Source organism: Grammomys surdaster, unplaced genomic scaffold, assembly GCF_004785775.1.
Source record: "Grammomys surdaster isolate TR1022 unplaced genomic scaffold, NIH_TR_1.0 209, whole genome shotgun sequence".
In the NCBI taxonomy this organism is placed as follows: domain Eukaryota; kingdom Metazoa; phylum Chordata; class Mammalia; order Rodentia; family Muridae; genus Grammomys; species Grammomys surdaster.
Genome location: NW_021604654.1, coordinates 592110 through 604386, shown reverse-complemented (window position 1 = coordinate 604386; position 12277 = coordinate 592110). Strand labels below are relative to the sequence as shown.

General features: G+C 53.5%; 1 protein-coding gene across 2 annotated transcripts; it reads right to left on the bottom strand.

Annotated features, from left to right (window-relative positions):
* Positions 1-1218: 1218 nt before the first annotated feature.
* On the bottom strand, positions 1219-9329 carry Creb3l3 (cAMP responsive element binding protein 3 like 3). 2 transcript variants are annotated; one of them, XM_028771657.1, is made up of 10 exons: positions 9173-9329; positions 8414-8545; positions 7667-7967; positions 6595-6701; positions 5807-5944; positions 4933-5039; positions 3562-3630; positions 3095-3179; positions 2596-2692; positions 1219-2038 (listed from the first exon to the last, which is right to left on the bottom strand). In XM_028771657.1, the coding sequence occupies exons 1-10, from the start codon at positions 9197-9199 to the stop codon at positions 1659-1661; spliced, it is 1443 nt and encodes a 480-aa protein (XP_028627490.1). In that variant the 5' UTR covers positions 9200-9329; the 3' UTR covers positions 1219-1658. The 2 variants fall into 2 exon arrangements, with proteins under 2 accessions (XP_028627490.1, XP_028627491.1); XM_028771658.1 differs by having other exon boundaries at positions 8414-8473; positions 9173-9328.
* Between the last annotated feature and the right edge of the window lie 2948 nt (positions 9330-12277).

Below are 12277 nucleotides of genomic sequence, written 5' to 3'. Positions count from 1 at the left end.
GTGAGTCTGTCTCAGAAGACAGGTCAGGGGCTGCAGCACCAGCTACTCCCACAAAGACCCAGGTTCAATTCTCAGCACCCACATGGCAATTCACACCCACCTGAACCTCCTATTTCTAGAGGATCGAATGCTCCCCCGGCCTCTTTGGGCACTGCAGTCATGAGACAGGCACATAGGGCAGCTGGGGGCTGGAGAGATGGCTCAGTGGTTACGAGCACTGACTGCTCTTGCAGACTTAAGCTCCAGGCCCACCTGTTATCATCTGGCAAAGCTGCAGCTACTCTCAGGCAGACCCTGCTTCTGGCTCATACGACTGGGCTTCAGACTGTGGTCCTGATGCTTACTGAGTCATATCCACTCCAAGTCTGTCTGCTTCTGTGTTTTCCAGACAGTTTCTCAGTGTAGCCCTGGCTGTTCTGGCTCTGTAGACCAGATTGACCTTGAACTCAGAGATCCTCCTTCCTGCCTTTGCCCTCTGAGCACTGGGGTTTGAAGATTTATCTTTTTTGTTTTATTTTGTTTTGTTTTCCTCCTGTGTTTACATTGTCTCAGGTGATGGCTGACATCCTCCTGGCTGTTGAGTACAGCCCACAAGGCCAAACGCCATCATTCTGGTGACCCTAGTCCATTCCATGTCCCCAGCCGCCTCACCCATAAAATCACTGGGGGTGGTGGGGTTGGAGGTGGGGTCGGGGGCCAGCCAGCCAAGACCTCCTGGAGACACTTGTCAGAGCTGATGCCCTGCGGGGCTCTCCAATCACCGTGCCACTCTCCAAGGTGCTGACCTCACTTCTGAACGACCTGTCAATCTCATCTCAGGCGGCCTGCCAGGAATGGGAGCCTCAACCTCAGAATCAACTTCCACCTTGGTACCTTTACTCCCAAAATACTGTGTGTAAACAGGGTCTCCTGTAGCTCAGATTGGTCTCTAACTCCCTGTGGACCCAAAGATGACCTTGAACTTGTTTTTTGTTTGTTTTGTTTTTTGAACATAGTGGTCTCACTATGTAGACCAGGCTGGCCTCAAACTCACAGAGATCTTCCTGCCTACACCCTCCAAGTGCTGGGATTAAAGGTGTGTGCCCCCAATGAATGACCTGACCTTGAACCGTTACTAGGGTAACCACATACACCCTGCCCTGGTTCCTATGTGTGGATGGAACCCAAGGGCTTCGCACACACTAGACACATGTTTTACCCACTGAGCCACAGCCCCAGTTTTGTCAAAATACTTTATTGAAGGTCACACAGTCTTAGAAAATCAGGTGGTGGCACAACTTTAATCAACAGCACTTGAGACACAGAGGCAGGTAGAGCTATGAATCTGAGGCCAGGCTGGTCTACAAGAGTAAGACCTCTCCAAAAGAGGAAGATGGAAGTTTGTGGGCTGGACCTTGGTGTTGGGAAGCCCAGGTTTCCATAGGCTCAGCATCTTTCTACTGGTCAGGGGCTAGTAGGAGCTCTATGGTTGGAGGTTAGAGTTCAGGTGTTAAGTGTCAGTCAGTCTGTCTATCTGGATAAAGGATTCTGGTTCTTGTTCTAAACCAGGATCTTCATGTTCTTGTGCTTGGAAACCCCACTTCTACTTGATATGGGAGTCAGTTTCTCAAGAAGGTTGTCAGCCCCCAGGGCTGTCTGAGTCAGCCTGTCACTCCCTGTCACAGCACCCCCAAAGCATCTCGCACTGCACGAACCCTGAGCCACCTTGGTACCCAGGACAGCCATATCTCCTTCCCTGGCATCTCCAGCCCCACCCAGCCTGGGCTGAGCAGTGGTTCTGAAGCCACCCAGTCCAGCAAGGTGGCCCGTTCCAGCTCTTCTGTGGAGTTGGCCAGCACCAGGGTGGAGTTGTCTAGCTCTTCTGTCGGGTTGTCCAGCATTGGAATTTCCAGAAAATTCCCCCAGTCTGTGCTGAGGCTGCTGGAGGAAGAGCTTTTGTGGGGCGCACCGTCGGGCCAGGGTCCTGGGACCTCGGGTCCTGGGGTGACGTCGGGAGCCACCCGGGATGCAGCATGGTTGTGAAGAGTTCTGGAAAACACTGGAGAGAACTAGGGAGTCAGAAGAGGCGGACGTGAGGCAGAGCCTTAGCTTTGTGGGACCTCACCTGCCCTAGGTGCACAGGGTGTAGTAGGGACTGTGTCTCCTGGGTTGTGTGACAGTCACTGTTGCACTGTGGGTTTGAGGGTGCCACAGCACTGCTGTGTGGGTCTGAAAACTGGCAACATTGTGTTCTCCTCTACCATCTTGTGTATCTGGGACTTGAACTCCAGTCCTCCGGCTTGGTGACAAGTGTCTTTACTCTCTGAGCCATCTGCCTCATATGGTGTGGGCTTTTGGTTTTGAAAGGGGTGTGTATGTGTGTGTTCCCATTTTTTTTGTCAGGGGTTTCATGTAGCCCAAGCTGTCCTATGTAGCCAAGGATAGCTCTGAAGTAATCCCCTACCTCCACCTCCCCAGTGCTGGATGACAGGCCTGTGCCATCACACCTGGTATCTATGATGCTGGGAATGGAAGCCAGAGCTCTGCATGGCAGACCAATGCCCTGCCTGCTGCACCCCACCTCACCCTGGGGATCAGAAGGCTGGCACTGCCTACCTCGCACTGGCACGAAGTCTCCAGGGCTTTCGACATTGTTGGAGTTGAAAGGACTGGTGGAGGGGAGGACGATCAGGACGAAGGACAGCAGAAGGACCTGCCAGAGATGGGCTGGGGTCACCCCATCCTTCCCTCCTCCGTGAGCACCCTGACCTCACAGGCAGGGAAACTGAGGTCCAGCTATCAGAGGGTGGGTCTCAGGAGGTAGATGAGACTTTTTATTTTATTTAATTTTGTTTTAGATATTTAGATTGATTATTGGAACAGCCTTGTTTTGTAGCCAGGCTGACCTGTAACTTGAAGCAATCCCCCTGCCTGTACCTTCTGGAGTTTATGATGACAAGCCTGTCCCATCATGCTAGGCTACAAGGCTCTGCTATTAAAGACACACACACACACACACACACACACACACACACACACACACACTGCTCATTCAACTGAGACCAAGGACTCCACCAGTCTTGGGGTCCCAAGAGTGCCTGCAGGCAGGACTCACCGCTATGCATGTGCCTGCATGGGCAGGCTTGCTGGTTGACTGGACCACAAGAGCCTGCAGGTGTTTCAGCTGCTCCAGAAGAGACCTTGCAGGGAAGCATAACCGAGTTGAGCCCTTGAAGTCTCCATCTTGCTTCCTGGCCCTTTCTGGAATCCCCGAGCCTCGGTGGTGTGTAGACTCCACCTTTCCTAGGACAGACTCTCTGCCTCTCACCCCCTCTGATCTTGCCCCAGGGCCTTTGCACAGGCTGTGCCCTCTGTGCTAAGGACGTGGTTTCCACAGATATGTCTGCAGCCGGTCCTCACTCAGCGCACAGAGTTCGTATGTGCCAGTTCCGCACTAGCCACCTCTCACACACCCGTCAAAGCCCCAAATCCAAATGCCCTCTGACGGACAGAGGTCTGATTGCTCTTCCAACCTCCTTGGGAAACCCCACCCCCTCCAAGCCCCCATCAACACACACTCACAAATTTTGCTTTTCTAAATGCAGAACCTTCCTCTGCAGCTCCTGGTTCTGGGCAGTACACGCTGACATCCTGTGAAGACAAGGACCCAGTGACACTGAGAACATGTCTGTCACTCACCAGCCCCATGGACACCTCCTGCTCTATACACAGGGAACCCAAATCCAGAAAGTGCAAGTGACAGCCTGAGAGCACACTGCATCTGTAACAATGGTTTGTGTGTTCTGTGATGTGTGCTTGCCTGTGGAGGAGGGGAGGTGACACTGAGTGCCTCCTTTGATCTCTCTCCTCTTTTTAAAAAAATATTTGTTGTTGTTGAAACAATGTCTCATGTCTCTCTTTTTATAATGCCCTGTCTGATGTAGAGTTCACAGAGTTCCTCTTTCCTCTGCCTCTCCAGTACAGGGATTAAAGGTGAAGAACACCATGTTTAGAGTTTTCTCTATATGGGTGTGTGTGTGTGTGTGTGTGTGCGTGCACCTGCATTGATGCAGTGACCACAGCAGAAGCAGGACTTTACATTCCTTGCATCTGGCACCCATGAGCCACAAATGCTGAGATCAAACCAGGGTCCTTGTGAGCAAACAGCAGTGCCTGTAGCCAGTGAGCCTATTCTTTTGATGCTTGCATCCTTCACTGACCCTGGAGTCACCAAGTCATCTACACCAGCCGACCAATGAACCCCAAGGGATCTCCAATGCCTCGGTTTCTGGAGCATTGGCACAGCAGGACCATGCCAGGCTTCAGTGTGCAGATGCTAGAGCTGACCTCAGGTCCACATGCTTTACTTATAGTCATCTCTGCAGCCGACTGTGGGGGAGGTCCTGTCTCCGCCACTCTCCCACGGTCTCACGCACCCACGCCCTGCCAGGCTCCCATGCCCCCTACACCCCCACCTGCCCCCTGCCCCGTGCTCTGAGTCCTCCCTGGGGATGGTCTGATGTTTTCTGCAGGTGTCACAGAGGCAAGGGTGGACTCCACACAGCTGAGCAGGTCACACACAGCCTTCCCTTTATCAGTGACATTTCCTGACAGGACTCAGGACCACTGATGGCCTGAGAGATGGCTCAGTGGGCACAGATGGCAAAGACACCTGTCACCAAGCCTGATGACCCAAGTTTGACTCCCATAAACACCCCCAGGAGGAGGGAGCAGCCGCCGCAGGTTGCTCTCCAGCCTCCACAGGTGCATGGCGGTGCGTGTGTGTCCGCACACATGCACACGAATAAACAAATCAGTGCGTGTGCCATCTATAGCAGCCCTTCAACAATGTGTCCCCTAGTAGGACATCAACCCCAATTTTGTTAGGTTGCAATAGCTTTGCGGATCTCTGCCTCGGTTTCTATGGGAGTGCGCCACTGTGGCCCGCCTCACCGGTTCTCCAGACCATCGATGTATTCTTTTTTCTTCTTCCTGCTTTCTTGAGCTGACTGTTTATTCCGGATCTTTCTGCGGATTTTTTTCAACACTCGTTCCTCATACTGCAGAGGAGGGGGCATGTTGTCAGCCTCTGCTGTCCCCAACCCTACACCCAACCACACATGTTTCTTTGTGTGAGACAGGAGCTTATGTAGCCCAGGGTGGCCTCAAACTCACATGTAGCCTAGGGTGACCCTGAACTCCTGATTCTTCTGTCTCCTCCTGAGTGCTGGGGTGACGGGCATGTGCCACACTGCCAGGTTTCTGTGGTTCCAGGGATGGAACCCAGGGCCTGATGCACGCTGGGAGAGCTCTCTGCCCACCCTCCCTCTACATTCTTGCTCCTAGAAGTTTCCAGAGCTCTGATGCTTTCCTTTGCCCACAGTGGAGATCCCACTCTGAGAAAATGTGTGGTTGCTGTCTTGGCTCAGTGTCTCAGGCCACGGTACTACCCACTGGCACTACCTAGGAACCACAACCACTCCTTGGCCACCAGGACACAAGGAAGGCGGGAAAACATTGGTAAACAAGAACTTGCGACCACAGCGGCGCACACCCTTAATCCCAGCACCTAGGACACAGAGGCAGGAGAACCTCTGTGAGTTCGAGGCCAGCCTGGTCTATAGAGAGTTTCAGAACAGCCAGGGGTACACAGTGGTTCCATCCCCAGTGCCACATGCACCAGGCACTGTGGCACATGCCTGTCCTTAAAGTACTTGGAAGGGAGGTAAGGAAATTACTTTGAGAACAGCTCCAGCTATAAAATGAGACCCAGTCACATGCAGCAGGTCGCAGTGAACGTGTGTGCAGACACCCGGGGCACACGTACCTTGGTGAGAGGCAGCTGGGTGGGGAGGGTCACCCCCTCTTTAGCCAGCAGCTTCTTCTCATCCTCTGTCAGCACTAGCTCCTGGCAGTGCCCACCCCCAGGTCCCAGCAGCTGGGAAGTGGCCAAGGAATGCTGTTGCTATGGAAACGAAGGGCCTTTCAACACAGACTCCAAAACTAAAAACATGTGAACACATGGGAAGAGGCACAGGCCTGTCACCCAAGCACCCAGGACTACTGAGATAGCAGGAACTCAAGTTCAAGATCCACTTGGGAAATTTAGCAAGACACAAGTCTCCAAAAAAGTAAAATGAGGGCGGGGTGAGGGCGAGCCAGGGGGGGGGGGAAGGGGGGGGTGGTTGGGGGGTGGGGCTCTGGGTGGAGCGGATTGCTTGATTGACAGGTGCAGTGGTCCTGCATCATCACCACCTAAATAGTGACTTCTGCCTCTACTTCCAGTACTCTCTGTCCTAACCCGCTCTTTTGTCGGAGCATCCTGGACTGGTCCTCGTGTCCTTAGCAGTGCCCCCCCCTTCCCCCTCAGCTTCCATTCTGGGATCTCTCAGTTGCACCACCCAGCCCCCCCTCTCTTTCTCTCTCCTTCTCCCCCCACCTCTTCTTTACCAGAGAGTGCCTGCCAGCCCAGGGCAGCTCAGATGCACTGTCTGGGACTGAGATGCACCCCAGGTTCTCTCTGGGCTTCTGTGTTCCAGGCTGTGCAAGGCAGACAGAGGAGGCTCCTCCTGACATCTAGGACTTGAGACAACCGGGAGTCATGGGGGTGCCTACCAAGTCTCCGCCGCCACCGGACAGCAGCAATTCCTTCACAGTGAGGTTGAAGCGGGAGGGCGAGCCAGTCTGCTCCTCTGGGTACAGGGTGTCTGTGCTCCACATGTCTGGGCAGGTGGGGGAGGGACAGAGAGGAAGCCAGGCTGCTCAGTCTCGGTGGCCGGCTCCAACAAATCCCTACAGCTTCAAGAACAGAGGCCTTTCCCCTATTATCTTAACACAGGGTCTCTGTGTAACCCTGGCTGTCCTGGAACTCAATCTGTAGACCAGGCTGACCTCTGCCTCCCGAGTGCTGGGACTGAAGGCAGGTGCCACAAGGCCATAGCCTGAATGGAAGGGAACGTGTCCTTGTGCCTCAGTTTCCCCTCTGCTATACTCATCCTAGCTTGTGGGTCTGTGCCATGGGGCTCTAGAGGCACAGGATTGTGTAAGGGACTCACACTAGTGTGGCAGCTGTGGATATAGATAGCTACATTGCGGACCGGGTGCTGTCCAGCACTCCAGGACTGGGAGGTTTGCATCATATGTGGCTGGGACACAGCAGGCATGCCGTTTAACAGCACAAGACTACGCAGAGCTGTATGACCTTAGGAAAGGGGTTTCCTTGCTCTGAGCCTGGACTTTATCAGTTCACCAATGGGCCAAATGCTCACCTTGCCTATCTTCCTACAGGACTGGGGGCGTGGTCAGGGGCGGGGCCTAGTCAGAGGCTGCCCTGGGTCTCTGTATCTTTAGCTGAGGCTCTGCCGAGCTAGGGGTGCTGATCAATGTCCCTGAAGTAAATCATTATTGATCTGTAAGGTGGCCTCTGATAAGCTGTCCTTCTCGGGGCAGAGTCTGTCCCTGTGCCCCGGCTCTGGAATCTCCCCAGGTTTATTGAGCACTAACTGAGTTAGCCACAGTTGGAGGAAGCCGGATTCAGGCTACCTTCTGGCTTTGCATCCTGGCTGCCCATTGTCTGAGCCTTCTGAGGACTCATGTGTCTCAGGACTGAGCTGGTGTGGTCCCCTCCCAGGGTTCCAGGCCCCACTGTGTCTCCCACCCCCAGGGTTTTCATTAGCTTCCTACTCACCCAGGTCAATGGCCACGGAGGCCTCACGGACTTGTGCCCTTGGCGGCTCGGGGCCTGGGGTGCTGCCGGGAAGGTAGGCGGGGCAGGGCCCCTCGTCATGCCCACTTGGATGGCACCTGTTTGCAGTGTCAGCTGGTCCAGTGCCACTATGAGGAGGGGTGTCCTGGGGATCTGAAGGTAGATCCTCAGAGATGCCACTGTCACTGTCAGCGGGGGACCATATTGGGGAGCTGGGGTCAGAGTCTCCAGGTCCCAGGATGGAATTTAGGAATTCATCAGAGTCAGAAGCTGGTAGAACTTTCTAGAAGAGGAGTGGAGCAAGCAAGACACATGTTTATTCAGATTGCTGTGTGACTCTGGGAAAATCCCTGACCCTCTCTGTGCCTTAGAGAAGAAGTCCTTCTTTCTCCCTGAGCATCTGAGGTGACACACAGGGAAGGATACCAACAGGAGCCTGTGTTCTGAGTTTGAATTTGAACTCAGGTGGAAGTTGGTTGTGTGACACTGGGTGCACGGCACGCCCTCCCTCTGTCCCCTCCCTCCCCTGATAGCCGTTAAACGGAGTGTCTAGCTACATACTGAAAGGCTGCTTAAGCAGCTGTGTGAGGTTTACAGGCTTCCCAGCTCAGTGGAGTATCCTGTGCCCCCTCGGCTGTGGCTGGCACTCTCCTGTGCCCCCTCGGCTGTGGCTGGCACTCTCCTGTGCCCCCTCAGCTGTGGCTGGCACTCTCCTGGGGGGACCGTCACCTGCTCCTCTCTGCTGAGGATCCAGCTCTCGGCCAGCTCGATGTTTCTCAGGATGCCATCCTGCCGATCAAACAGGAGGTCAAGGACTTCCATGCTGTCCAAGGGAGCCATGGTGCAGGCAGGGGACGCCATCTGGATGGAGGACAGAGAGGACTTCGTTCTGACACACAGCACCCCAGCTCCTTCTGGGCCAAATGTGACTTCCGTTCAGCCCCTGGACTGGGTCTCTGTGAATCTGCCTAAAGTATAGACAGAGTTGGGCCGGGATAACCAAGAGTCTCTAAAAACCATGGTGGTGTGAGGCTGTCAAATCAGGGGGCAGAACATGAGGATGGTAGGTTCCAGACCAACTTGGTCTACCACTAGCAAGACTCAAAACAGAAGAATAAGCGAAACAAACAAAAAATCTAGATGTCCATATGGCTACTGTGCCACGGCACACATACAGTGCAGTTAAAATTTCAAATATATATATTTTTAATAGCAAGTAGAGAGGCTGGGCTGGGCGATGCACAGCTTTAATCCCAGCACTCCGGAGGCGGAGGCAGGAGGATCTATGTGAGTTCCAGGACAGCCAGGATACATAGAGAAACCCTGATTCCAAAGGAGATACTGGTGCCTGGATCAACCCTTCCTGAAGTCCCTGGAAGGCTCTGTAATCCCAGTACACCCTCTTTCCAGCCTCAGTCTTCTTGCCAGTGTGAAGGGGTCCTGTCAGCCTGCGCCTTCCCGGTTCAGCGTCCCCACCATGGCCCTCACCTTTCCAGACACTATGTCCCCATCCATGAATCCTGCGCCTGTGGCAGCCTCGTTTCAGGTCCCTGTCACCACCTGCTGCAGCCTTTGCCACGTCTCCCTCTCTCAAAGGATGCTGAAATACTGGCCAGCAGCTCCCAGCCCAGCTCTCCCGCTGTCAACTGGGAGACAGGCAGGACCTCGGACCAGTGGTGAGTGGCAGTGGCGGAGGGAGGGCGGGACAACTGTTATCTCTGTTTTGTGCTTTTTCCAGGGTGTAAAGATCGAAGTCTGGGGTGTCCAGTCTGTGTGACCTCTCCCCTACTTTCAGCCACTGTTCCTGTCTAGCATCGCCGGATGTTGGGTCCCCAACAAAAACCAGGGTCCTTGGGTAGGTTGTCAGCTCCTGTGACAGAGAAAAATAGCAACCACAGGTGCGTGGAATTCACGGCCTCAGGCGGAGTGACAACCGCTGACCCTGTAGGAGCAAAGCAGGAGCCACCCGACTGCAGCACAGCACATCCCCCACTGTCCCGTGTGTTAATCAATTCCTTCTGGAATTGCCTGGCCTGCATGCCTTAGCCAACAAATATTTATACAAACTGCACTTTCTCTACCCCGGGGCCTTTGCACGCATTCAGCCACCTGTCCTGTCCATGTGATCAACTCTGTTCCATTGCCTTCCTGTGCCCTCCCTGACCAAGCCCAGTCCCACTTAGTATTACCTGAGGATAACTTGACCTCCAGATGATCCTCCTGCCTTCACCTCATGGCTTAGCACACAGCTCAGTTTGCATGTTAGGCAAACTCTCCGCCAACTCCTGCACAGCCCTCAAAGCCCTGTCTGCCATGTCCATCTGCTTCCTGTTGTCCTTCCACTTTCTGTCTCCCTTGTGCTGTATCCTCACTCTTTCACCCCTCTTAACCCTGACCCCCAACCCTAACTCCCAATCCTACCTCTGCTCCAGACACAGCAGCCTCACTCAGTGGCCAGGATAGACTCTATAGGTCATTACTAACTGCTCTAGGAATAGGGTGAGTATACAGTTGACACTCAATTGATACTCATTGAATATCTCCTATGGGCCGGGCGGTGGTGGCGCACACCTTTAATCCCAGCACTTGGGAGGCAGAGGCAGGCAGATTTCTGAGTTCGAGGCCAGCCTGTTCTACAGAGTGAGTTCCAGGACAGCCAGGGCTACACAGAGAAACCCTGTCTCGAAAAACCAAACCAAAAAAAAAGAAAAAAAAAAAAAGAATATCTCCTATGAATTGAATAGCTCCTATGTGCCAGCCACTGGTTTAGGCATGACCAATCGATCCACGAGCATCCTGGACTGAGTTGGGTAGAGAGATAGAGAGATGAGCATAGCTTGATTGACAGACAAGTGCCACTGAGAAACCAAATGACTCCATAGCAAGGAGTGCGGGTTGCCCAGAGTCCTGGAGGGGAGAGCAGCTGGAAGGTGTGTCAGGCTGAAGAGATAACCTGGGCAAAGCCTGCGGAGGGTGGAACTTCTAGCATGGGAGGACCATGGAGGACAGTCTGTGGAGGAGCAGGAGGGACAGGGAGGGGAGAGGAGCAAGAAATTGCCCCTGAGGTGACATTCTGTGGGGAGGGGGTATAAGCCAGCACCCATGCAATAAGGAAACACATTAGCAACCACTAACTGCATCAGAAAGGCATAAAGCACAGGGCTGAAACCTGGGGCACAGCCTGAGGTGGAGGGATGGGGAGAAATCTCTGAGAAGAGACATTTGAAGTGAGGCCTGGAAAGAGGTGACAGGGAGAGGGAGAAAGAGCCAGAATCAGCACAGGGAAGAAAGGAGAGGACACAAAGGGCTTTGAGACCTCTCAGGGAGTTTAGCCTGAGTAAATCTAGCAGGGAGCTGGTGGGACTTCGGTGGATGGGTGGAGTGCCCGGGGCAGCGTCAGGAGAACCGGAGGAAGCAGAAGCTGGGGACAATGGTGGTGCCCTGCGGGGCCCAAGACTTCACACTGAGCACATCGCAGGCCGGCACCCACAGCGTCCTGCAGGCTCCTGAGTGGCCCTTGGCCTCTGTATTTCTCTCAGTCCCCAAGGGCATCCATGTCCTTCTTAGGGTAGTGTTTGACTTGGCCAGAATTCGTGATCACAAGTGAAGTTCATTTGTGTCATGGCTTCTTGCCACACTGGTGGCCACCTGCTGGCAGAGGTCTGTTCCCAGCATCTCCAGTGCACTAGACAGGGAGATTTTAAATCTTCTTGTGTGCTGGGGCTCTCCCTTAGTACTCTGGTAGAGGTAAGGCAGCTGGATCTCTGTAAGTTTGAAGACAGCAGAGTCTACACAGTGAGTTCCAGGACAGCCAGGACTAGGTAATGAGACACCCCCCCCCCATCTCAAACAAAAAAGAAAACAAAAGAAAAACACTAGTCACTGGGCAGTGAAGGCGCAGGTCTAATTAATCCCAGCACTTGGAAGGCAGAGATAAGCAAACCTCTGAGTTCAAGGCCAGCCTGGTCTATGGAACAAGTTCCAGAGCTACACAGAGAAACACTTTCTTGAAAAAAACAAAAACAACAAAAAAGAGAAATAACAAAATTCAACCAAACCAAAAACAAAACAAATCCAAAAAACCCTAGAAAAACAAAAACAAAACGAAATAACAACAAAAACCTAATAAAATATACAAAATGAAAGCAAAAAGATGCTGGGCAGTGGTGGCGCATGCCTTTAATCCCAGCACTTGGGAGGCAGAGGCAGGTGGATTTCTGAGTTCGAGGCCAGCCTGGTCTACAGAGTGAGTTCCAGGACAGCCAGGGCTATGCAGAGAAACCCGGTCTCGAAAAAACCAAAAAACCAAAAAACCAAAACAAAAGTAAAAAGAGAGGCAGGAGCATGATGTACCTCACAGGATAGCCCTAACAATCCCTGCCTGGAATCCCCTGAGGGAGGGGAGGGGAGGGGAGGGGCCAGGGAGGGGCCGGGCCTCTTCTAGAATCCCACAGAGAAGCTGGGAGCGTGTTCTTTGGCGGCTACTTTACCATAAGGAGGGTCTGCAAGTTCACAGCCACCATCATGTGATGGTGACGCTTGGGGGCCGTCTCTGTCCCTCCTGGCAGCTTGATCTCTTGGTCCTGACAAAGC

What these genes read in the sequence shown, in the direction of transcription:
- Creb3l3 (XM_028771657.1), bottom strand. Translation starts at nt 9,199, where the DNA reads ATGGATGGGGACATAGTGTCTGGAAAG. An exon ending in CCGGTGGCGGCGGAGACTTG is followed by an intron (nt 5,945 to 6,594) that starts GTAGGCACCCCC and finishes TCGTTTCCATAG; the next exon opens with CAACAGCATTCCTTGGCCAC. An exon ending in CCCAGCTGCCTCTCACCAAG is followed by an intron (nt 5,040 to 5,806) that starts GTACGTGTGCCC and finishes CCTCCTCTGCAG; the next exon opens with TATGAGGAACGAGTGTTGAA.